Source organism: Esox lucius, chromosome 8 (genome assembly GCF_011004845.1).
Source record: "Esox lucius isolate fEsoLuc1 chromosome 8, fEsoLuc1.pri, whole genome shotgun sequence".
Taxonomy (NCBI): domain Eukaryota; kingdom Metazoa; phylum Chordata; class Actinopteri; order Esociformes; family Esocidae; genus Esox; species Esox lucius.
Genome location: NC_047576.1, coordinates 32442982 through 32453863, shown reverse-complemented (window position 1 = coordinate 32453863; position 10882 = coordinate 32442982). Strand labels below are relative to the sequence as shown.

Here is a 10882-nt window from a genome sequence, read left to right as displayed (position 1 = left end):
TAAGCTCATCGGACATAATTTGTTTGGACATTGTGTTCATTGTTGTTCCTCACCTGACTGGATGTCTGTACAGGGCTGATGGTCAAAACTGGATTCTGGTCTTCTGAAGTCTGATTCTGCTGTGTTGCAATATGATACATATTTTGTTTTATTGAAAATGTATTGCAATGTTTTAGGGGGATAAATAATCATTTTAATAATCATTTTCAAGCAATACTTTGTAACACTTATGACTAAGAACAGATGTATAACCTACAACACATTAGAGAGTAATTTGTAATAAAATTATTCATACCTGCAAAGTATCGCTCATGTGCTTGATACGCATGTCAAAAAAAGCTGGGTCTTGCTAAAAGGCAAATAAAAATAACATGGTAACTAAAGTAATACCCAAGACATACAACGGAAATTATTTACCATAAATTCCAAAGAGAAAAAACTAAATTTTGACAACCATGGAGTGATTGAAGTTTAAATGTTAAAAAGCTTATTGTGGCAATAGGGAATTCAACTGATGATTTTTTTAAAAGACAAAATAGTCTGGCTTTTAGTAATGCTAATTTAGAATAAAACTCTTTTGTAATCTAATCCTGCAGCCCTGAGTTTGTTCAACTACCATCAAGGTACAGGCCCGTGGTCTTTAATCCTTACCTGTAACATATCAACGACAGCATTTTGAGGTCCACGGACTCCAACATGGTGGGTTCGTCTGCAAAGCATAAATCAAGAGTTATATAACAAAAATGTTTGTAATAATTGACACTAAAATAAAAAAAATTCGAAAACGAATACAATTAAATTAACTTAAATTAATAAGGGGTGATTTTCCCAAATTCCTGATCTGATGACATCGACCATGCAATTAGCATACAGAGGAAAAAAACGTAGCTTTAGCCTAACACTGTTCAAATTACTCAAACTGATGGTGTTAATATTACTTTGCAATATGATTCCATCTCAAAAATTCTGTAGATTTCAAATTAACATTTTTTTTGGCTATTGCCATTTGCCACAGACCCATCAAGTCCCTCTGCTATCCGCATTGAGTAATAATATTGATACAATTTAACATTACATACCTTCTCCAGCGATGCTGTGTTGTTCGTGGAATGTCTTTGTTCTCCAAGAGATACTTCTTGTACTTCATCTCATATCACGTAGCAAAAGGTGAACGGGCGCGAACCGACATATATGATCTTTGGAAACTCAAAATGTTCAAATTCATCGAGCAATCAGGACAGAACAACTAGCGCTGAAGCATTGCGAGAATCAAAGTACCGCGATTGCAGACTGAATCTCGTGATACTTTAGACTGTAGCCTATCTTTAGGCGCGCCAAAATTCAAACAGTCAAAAGACCGCCAAATACCGGTACGCTCATTCAGTATAGATAGACCAACGGATCAAGAATGTTCGCCCTTGTTGAGTGGAAAGATGAGACTGAAAAGGAAAGCTGGAGCATTGTTCCAACGTCACATATAAAAAATTTCACTTGTAATGATTTTTTAGACGGACTTGATGAAAGTTCTGTTCATATAATTGAGTGGAGAGGTGGACTGAAAAAAAAACCTAAAGGCGGATGGCCTTTGTACGAGGCAACGGTGCACAAAGTTGCAGGTAAGTTAATTTCTGACCTTTTATTATAATTCACACATTTTTATTGCACAGATAATACATAATTTAAATAATGGCTGAACTGCATGATCTATTTATAAGCTACTGATCAGATCGAACTTCGAAGCTAGTACATATAATTGAGCAGATATTCACCGTGTTTAACTGTAGGTTTTTTATTAGTAATATATTTTTTTTACTACGACATGTAACGTTACTATTAATACTGCTTGTGTGCGTTGCATTTTAATGTTCATTTTTAAGAGCTAACTACCAGTAGGCCCAGAATATTACAGTGCATCATTTGAATATCTTTGTTTGTTATGTGAGAAATATATTTAAAAAAAAATACGATTTCAGCTGTCAGACACATTTAGTGAAAAAAATAAAATAAAAAGAGTCTAGAACGAACACAATAAAAATCAAGTTAAAAATATTTCAAATGTATGCCAGTAAACTTGCAGGATATTAAATCCTTGTCAGAATATGTGCTAATATATTGAACACTGTATCCCATTATGACATCAATACTTATTGTGGGTGCATATATGTGGTCAGGCTATGTTGTTATAGCCTCATTGTTGTTAGTTGTCTCTTTTGTTTTAGATTCTACAATTTGTATTCCCTTTTTCCCCCACAGAGAGACAGTCCACCCTAGAAAAACTACAACACGAGAGGACACAACACCAGTCCAGTTCAAAACCTCTTACCAAACGAAAATGCAAGACAAATCCTAAGTTTGTTGAAGAGGAGACCAGTGATCATGGACCATCTAGCCCTAAAAAGGTAACAATATATATATATTTACTGAGACCCAAAACTCGCATCTGCATTGCGAAAGAAATGGCTATAATATAGTTTTTGCTTAAGAATAAAATTAAACAAAATCATTATTATTCATAACTTTGCAAATAAATGACTACATTTAAATAGTAATTTGAATTAAATACTTAAAATGAATCATCCAAAATTAGGAGTACCTAATAATCAAAAAAAATTCACTAGATCTTGACAGGATCCTTTTTTTAAGTTATTATTTTTTATTTTTCACCATTTCTGAACAAGCTTATATTAGCAGGGTTTATGCGGAGTCATAAAAAGTCATTAAATGTCTTAAATTTACTACTAAGAATTTTACGCCATAAAAAGTCATAAAAACGTCCAGATTTTCCATAAAAGGTCATAAATTTCATTCAGCCACGTCTTAAATTGATATGCTCGTTCATTCATTGGTTCTGCCATTGCCATGCACTGGCGGAATAATGTTAAATGCACAGGTTAAATGCGCCAAAAGCGGAACGCTCATTTGAAACGGGCAGCCAAACGGCAGCCAAGCCCCAAATACATCAACCGGAAGTTGAAGCCGGCCCAGTGCCGCCATCTTGTAGCAGAACTTCACCTGCGTTAGTATTCCCATTGACTCCCATTCATTTTGGCGTCACTTTGACAGCGAATAACTTTACATCTGAGGCGTTTAAAGACTCCAATTGTCCATTATTTATTTCTAAAGAAACACGACAATGTATAAAAGGCGCATTACCTATGTTACATTATGACCCCGTAGAAACCGTTTTTGTAAAGATAGGCTAACTATTGCGTCATAACCACGTGACTCTCAGTCGCACAGTAGAGAGATTACCGTAGAGACAGGAGGAGAAGCTCACAGGCATTACAAAATAATTAATCAAAATACTTATTCCTGCTCACTCATGCCAAATAACTTACTTATATTGACTGTCTTCTATACTCTTTGCTCACGCTCGCCGTATCTGCAAGATTTACGTTAGTCTTGGCAGTTGGCCTGCACCGCTACTAGAATATTTACATCTGTCAGTCAGGATGCTCACGTCATCAAGCTTAGTTTGAGTCTGCGCGTCAGGAATGGAAGTGCAAAGCAAATCGCTAAAAGTGTGCTTCACTTGTCTCAATTGAGATCCAATGAGAAGACTCTGTCCACTTCTATATACTGTCAATGACGGCAGCGCAGCGCGAGCTCACTACAACCAATGCGTTTACTCTGTGAATTGTTCACCTGTTTGGCAAGTGTTTGTCATGATATGTTCTGACAATAAAGAGTAACTGTAGTTATCCTGGAAATTTTGGACAATCTCGATGGCCGGACATGTCCGGGAAAAATAGGATGGTAACCCCTAATACTCAGATTTCTCCACAGAATAAGAACCAGTTAGCTTAGCTTCCAAAAAAAGATAGCTGACACTATTTGTACATTCTGTGAGTGTGATCGCATCCTCTATGGGCGTGTTGAAAATTGAAAGAATAAAACGAATTAAAAAAGTAGATTTGTTTTTCCAGACAAAAAAATACATAAATCTCTCATCTCAGGGGGATATGAGGGGGAAAGCAGGGTAATTTGAAAATGCTACAGGTTTTCTACTGATACAAAGCTTATTGCTAAATCCTGAAGTATCCCTTTAAGAGAGAGTTTGATATCATAAAAAAAATTCAGCTCTTTGTTTTTAATGTTTTGTACTAATATTTTTGTCATGTTTTATTTAGCGGCAAACTGATGGAAATTTGGACAGGGAGATTTTGGAAAAAATTAAATTACACCATGGACCTCGATTATCTTCTGCCACAAATTCAGTTGCTTCACCTACCTCACCATCTTCTGCCTTGCCGCATTCTCCACCACCGGTTTCTAACTGTCCACCAGCATCACCCTCAGCTCCACCTGCCTCATCATCACCTGGTTCACTTTCACTTACCTCACCTTCTCCTGATCCTCGATCCATCGTTGCACAATTAAAGGCAGAGAATGAAGCCCTCAAAATTGAATTAGAAAACATTAAAACAAATGTTGTCAGTCGTAAGTGTTAAGAAAACTCCAAATATTATCCCAAATATTTCTAAATGATAACCCAAATATTATCATTTAGAAACCCATACAAGTTTGCCCTACTGAAAATCAAATTTTTCTTTACTGTTTTGCTTCCTAGAAATGCCAAAACTTCTTATGACGATGGGCAAGCTGGAAAAATGGCTTGACGAGAAAGAGCAGACCCCACAGGAACTGCTATCACCTTCCAGCATACAGGAAACTGTGAGTATGCTGTTTTCCAAACCACTACTGTAGTAACAGCTATAACAGCAAGGTACGACAGTAAAGACTTATGAAGGGGGAGGAGAATTGATACGTGCGTCACGTTTAGGCAAGAAAAAACTTCTGCATAGGATACACCTGTGTATCCTCTAGGGGTGGAACGGAACACAGAAGACACGGTTCGGTTCGTACCTCGGTTTAGACTTCATGGTTCGGTACGATTTCGGTACAATGGAAGGAAAAGCAAAACAAAAATGCAGAAGGTATTTTTATCAATTTCTTAAGCCTTGTACTAAAAAAAAAGTTTTATTAATAAGGGCATAGAACCAGTTTATTTTTAGTGCACTGACAATAGTTTTATATAATTAGTTTATTGATTAAATTAATTAACAAAAAGACCTTGCAATATGTTTGGTAATATTACCTTAATGAATTAAAAATGTATTTGCTATATTTCAGATCAATATATTTGTTTTCCTTAATTCCAATTAACTCTAACTTTATTTTCATCTGAATTATAGGCTAATTGATTTCTGTATAAAATATTACTAACATTAAAAACAAGTGTTTGTAACTGTAGTTATCACTCCCTCTCTCTCTCTCTCACTCACTCTCTCACACACACACACACACACACACACACAGTTTGATCGCGCGCGCACACGCACTCCAGCTGAAAATAGAGCGTCAAATTCGACGCTAGTCCAATGCGAATTGGACGCGCGTATAAAGCACAGGTATAAAGCCAACGTTCGAAGCGAACACAGGTTCAGAGCGGTTCAGAGCGTGCTTCTCATTTCTTATTTGTGCATCCTCGTTTCCTTTCCTAGCTTCCTTTCCTTGCGTCTCAGCTCCACCCCCTGTAGGATGCGAGGAAAGGCTGCAAGGAAAAGACGCGAGGACAGAGGAAAACTTTTTTATACATTAGAATACTTGATCACTCGAGTGTCACTTCATAGCGTCATGTTCAGCGGTCAAAGGATCTGCCCTTATGTTGTTGAAGTTTCGTTATTTAAGAAATTAATCATAAATAATAATACAGCAAGATACCATGTTGAAAAATGTGAGATGTGTGGTTTATATAAATTGCAAAGGTAGAGTATAAATAAAAAATATTGTAATTGATGTGAAGAGGGAGGAGAATTTATATGTGCGTCACGTTTAGGCAATAAAAAGCTTCCGCATAGGATACACCTGTGTTTCCTCGCTTATGACTCCTCAGAAAGCCTCCTCACTCCTCGATCCTTGACTCTTCGCAGTGCAATTAGAGAACTGAGATGTCCTTCAATATGGCTGAGCTCGATCGGTTTTCTGGTCATAGGATGGAGGACAGAGGAGCGAGAAGGGATATTGAGAAGCACCCTAGGTGTCACATTCTGATCTGTCGTGTTTGCACCTGTTCTCATTATCCTTGAATAGTTTACCTTCTTCCACCTGTGTTCAGTTAATTATCATCACCTGTTTTCAGTTCATCAGTGTTTGTATTTAGTTCCTTGAGTTCAGTCAGTCTTTATTCGTTCTTGTTGTTTATTGGTGTGTTATCCTTTTGCATCTTTTATGTAACATTGTGAGTAAATGTTTATATTGGAGTTCTTTGACTCACTCTTCTTTAATCTAAACCACACTGTGACACAATGTTTTATTTTGTAATATAACTAATATTAATGCATGTTTGTCCTCTCCCCACAGCTTGAAATTCACCCGGGCTCAGGAGTTTATGTTCCCAAAAACGTGTTGTGGTCAGCTAGCCATGCAAACACCCCCACTACTATGGCACGGATGCTCTTACTGGGAGTGTTTGATATCGAAACCCTTTTAAAGAGCAATCTTAGAGGTACGTAATTGGTCATACCATGTGCAAGTGTCTGTAGCCTATAATTAACTTTTTTTGGTAATTATGTAGATTAAACATCTTATCTGAAGTCTTTGGGTAAGGGGTCAAAGTCAACAAATAAAACTGCTCCATTATAGTAATTCTTGCATATTTATAGATATGTATACTCATTCACATTTACATTGAAATATGAAGCTTTATAAATAATTTGAGTTGGTCTATTTACATTATCCCCATTTTACTAAAGCAGAATGAATAATGTAATGTACTGTATGGTTGAGTAGTTAGATAGGAGTGGAGTTAATTCTGATTTCGTTCTAATCTCTATTATGTTGCTCTTTCTTAGGTGGCAAGTCCAAAAATGTGAGCCCTGGGGAAACCAAAGAGCCATTGGACAGGATAAAGATTGATGCAATAATGAGTATGTATATTACTTGGTTAATTGGGCCTGAATTGTGTAAAACCAAATGTGACCGTCAAACCATCAGAATTGATCAGTTTCAGTGTGATGACACTTGCACTGGGTTCTCAATAATTCTTAAATTTCAGTAACACAAGTTTATCTACCAACAATTTAAGTTAATTTAGTGTTTTAGGTTATTATAATTTGGCTGTTCTTAGATAAATGTTATAAAACTAAATGCTTTTCTTTGTCTTTTATACAGATGCAGTGATCCAGAAGTTTCCTGGAACCACCAGGGGCCAACTAGGAGTGGCTATTAATCAAAAGGTGACTGAACTGCGAAAGTCCCAAAAGACTTGCACTTAAATGAACTGGCTGTATTGTACCTGTTGGTGGATTTTCTTGTTTTTGTTGTATTTGTATAATAAAGTTGCGTGTTTAGTAGTTTTCTAATTTTGCCAAGCTTAATTTCTTAAACTGTTTTAATAAATATTTTATCTGTTTTACTGTTGTTGTTTTTTTGCTAACTGCACCATTTAACATTTAAGGCTTAGGCATGTCATGTTCATTGCATTGCAAGTGTTTAAGTTCATGTCCATAACCTATATTTAAAAATATGTATGGAATTAAAGCTTTTTTTTTTACGTTAGTTTACATCATACATTAATTCCAAATATTTAGCTGTTAATATAAGAACATAACATGTATTCAAAATATGTCTACACAACATTTTTTCATACATTTATCAAAAATATATTTTATATATTTAATTTAAATATAAAATACATATACTATATAAAAACATATGTCACATATATGTAGGCAATATGTTATGCATATATGTGTAGTTTGTATATTGCACATATATATGATGTGTATATACACAAAGTAATATATGTCAGGTATATTGATAATCATATATGTGACATATTAAAAAAAAATCACTATTATACATATATAAAATACATGGGCTAGTTTTATATGTCAGTATATGAAATTGTTCCATTTTCGATTAGGTTTTATATATGGGCAGACATATATGTACATATATGTTTTCACTTTCTATGTGGATATATTTAATATATGTAAATATCATATATCTACATATATTACATTTCCGTATGGGGCCACATGTCAGCCTCAAAACCTTAATGACTTGGAGAAGATCTGCAAAGAGGACTGGGACAAAATCCTTCCTGAGATGTTTGCAAACCTGGTGGCCAACTACAAAGGGTTTTGCCACCAAGTACTAAGTCGTTTTGCAGAGGGGTCAAATACTTATTTTACTCATTAAAATGCAAATCAATTTATAGAATTTTTGACATGCGTTTTTCTGGATTTCTTTGTTGTTATTCTGTCTCTCACTGTTCAAATAAAACTACCATTAAAATGATAGACAAATAATTTCTTTGGCAATGGACAAATGTACAAAATCAGCAGGGGATCAAATAATGTATTTTCTTTCAAAATGACTGAGCATTGATCTTGCTCTCTTATGTCCTGTGTTGTATCCAGCTAGACGGAAAACATTCCAGCTTTCTGGATGTCAGTGGAGATGTTTTCCTGAATTAAGTTCCAGATTGTATCGATCACAGAGTTGAAGGTTGTTTTTGACAGTGGAATGATTAGGGACCCTCTTCCTCTTGATCCTGTTGACACATGCAATTTTTTTGTTTTTCTCAATCACATTACTGAGATGCTCTCTCAAACACACATCATATTTGCCCAATAAAATGATCAGCTCCAAAAAATGTCCATGATCAATGCTATCATTGTCCAGAGTATACACAGCCTCATTCTCCTCCTGTCTGTAGCTTAGGCCCCTCTTCCCTATATCTCTTACGACCTCCACTACCCATTCCAAAACCTGACACCTTTTCTTGACCTGATTTCTGTGTGCTGTCAGCTGTCTGCCCCCCAGCAGGTTGTTGATATCAGCTTTTGAGCAGTTTAAAAAAAATAAGCTCCCGGTCTCTATCCTCCACTTCTAACTAAACATTCTGTCTGGACTAGACATAAGGTGAAAGAGATGATTACAATTAATCTCAATAGGTTCGACATCTTACCTGGGACCAGTTCGGAAAAGTCAAGCCACTTACCACTAGTCATGGTGTAATTTTTTGCAGCAGTTATTTGGTCCAGAAAAAGAATGAAGGATACAAAGGAGGTGGGAAATAGTGTAGAATAGTGTAGAGATGTATAATAACATGCTTAACTTTACATACCATGTTTTTAATCAATGACCAAGAAAGCTAATCCACCATAACCGTAGCTGTTGAGCTACATACATTTCCAGTATCAGAATTCTCTTTGTTTTTTTAATTAATGATCTCAGATAGTTTGCTACAGTAAAGTATGAATGAATGTTGCACACAACGTGTGTGAAATTACGTGTGTGAAATTATGTGGACAAAGGATAGCCTTTGTCCACAAAAAAGTAGCCTTGTTAGTACTCCTATTTCTGTCCTCCGATTACTATGCTACTGTTACCATAACAAATTCAGTGCGCTAGCTTGCTCCGTTTAGTGTACTGTTACTAAAATAGTGATTTCTACAATGAAATGAAATTTAAATATTTATATGTATTATAATTTAAAATCACAGTTAATTGTTATCTTTGGAAATAAATATACATTAGCACTGTATTTAATGTACTATCCTGTTTCTTCCTATATTAGACCATAACCAATTTGTACTCTTACATTAATAAATTATTGAAAACTATTCCAAATTGATTTGTTTTTAAATTGACAACTATTCCAAATTGATTTGTTTGTAAATATTCTGAAAAGTAGAAATGACATGGCACTTCTATCATGTGTTTCTATTTTAGCTTGTTTATAACAGGTCCCTGGTAAGATGGCTGTCAAATCACTCCACTCTGATTTACTATATCAGCCCATCAATTGTTCTATTATCTATGTTTAAACCCTTTAGATCCCACTAGAATTCTAGAATGCTGCAGTAGATTACTGAGAATTCTCAAAATAAATCATATGTTATCACACATTTCAAACAGACCTAGCACAAGAACAAAGTACAAATTATAATTGCAAGTTAACTTTTGTTTAAAGATTTTTATTTAATTTGACCTCTCACTCTTTTCTCTCCCATGTGGAAAATAAATACATTTTATATATATTTTTAAAACGTAATTGGGATTCATTTAAAAATAACAAAAATTGGCCAATTAATGCATTTAAGGAAACATAATTAATGCATTTAGAATACATTTACAAATATATTACCAAATGCAAATAAAATGTATGAAAAAAACGTTGAAAATTCATACTAAATATATTTTACAATGTATTGGGACATTTTTGAATACATTTAAAAATGTAACACTTGCCAGGTCGTGTCTCAAACCTGTGATGTTTGGCTTCTAATCCACTAAAACCTGAGGCCTCTAAGGGAATAACACCTGTGTTAAGCTGTAAAAGAGATCTCAGTTTGTGTTCCTTGTTGAAATAATATTAAAATCATTTTCAGGTCAGCTCTGAAGTGAAAACATTTAAGTCTTACATGAATGTCATTTTGGACTGTGAACATTAATATTTTTCAAATACATTTGGACACAATTGAAACATATTTATACATTTTGACATTCATTTCAGAAATAAAAGGTGAAATACATTTTCATTCCTGAAAATGTATTTGACATATTCATCATACATTCTACATGCATTTTGAATTGCAAAAATATATTCATTTTCCATATGGGCTCTGCTTTCGCAGTACACATTTGATACTCCACAATTTCTCTGAATAGCCTCATAGACGGACCAAATAGTAAGCTATCTTCAGCAAGCAGTTTGGGTTGTTTCTATGGCTGACATCAGTAGAAACGAGAACAGTCATTTAAGTTTGCATAAAACCAAACACTGCAAATTTGTTTGACAAGATTGAGCAATCATTTGAGGTCAGCACAACAAATGTGATCAAAACAAAGTAAGCATAAGGCACACAAA

General features: G+C 34.9%; 1 protein-coding gene across 5 annotated transcripts; it reads left to right on the top strand.

Annotated features, from left to right (window-relative positions):
- The first annotated feature begins 1575 nt into the window (after positions 1-1575).
- LOC117594832 lies at positions 1576-7307 on the top strand. Of its 5 annotated transcripts, none has more exons than XR_004576088.1 (6): positions 1576-2399; positions 4131-4440; positions 4571-4674; positions 6364-6508; positions 6855-6929; positions 7174-7307. XR_004576088.1 is itself a non-coding variant. In XM_034293965.1 (6 exons), exons 1-6 carry the CDS (start codon positions 3736-3738, stop codon positions 7275-7277), a joined length of 759 nt encoding a protein of 252 aa, XP_034149856.1. In that variant the 5' UTR covers positions 2675-3735; the 3' UTR covers positions 7278-7307. The 5 variants fall into 5 exon arrangements, 2 of the variants coding, with proteins under 2 accessions (XP_034149856.1, XP_034149855.1); XR_004576089.1 differs by having other exon boundaries at positions 4571-4937; XM_034293965.1 differs by lacking the exon at positions 1576-2399 and adding an exon at positions 2675-3756.
- The last annotated feature ends 3575 nt before the right edge of the window (positions 7308-10882 follow it).

Coding starts and splice junctions, on each gene's coding strand:
- LOC117594832 (XM_034293964.1), top strand. CDS start 3,736: ATGTCCGGGAAAAATAGGATG. Junction 3,757..4,130: donor TGTCCGGGAAAAATAGGATG/GTAACCCCTAAT, acceptor TGTTTTATTTAG/CGGCAAACTGATGGAAATTT. Junction 4,441..4,570: donor TAAAACAAATGTTGTCAGTC/GTAAGTGTTAAG, acceptor TTTGCTTCCTAG/AAATGCCAAAACTTCTTATG.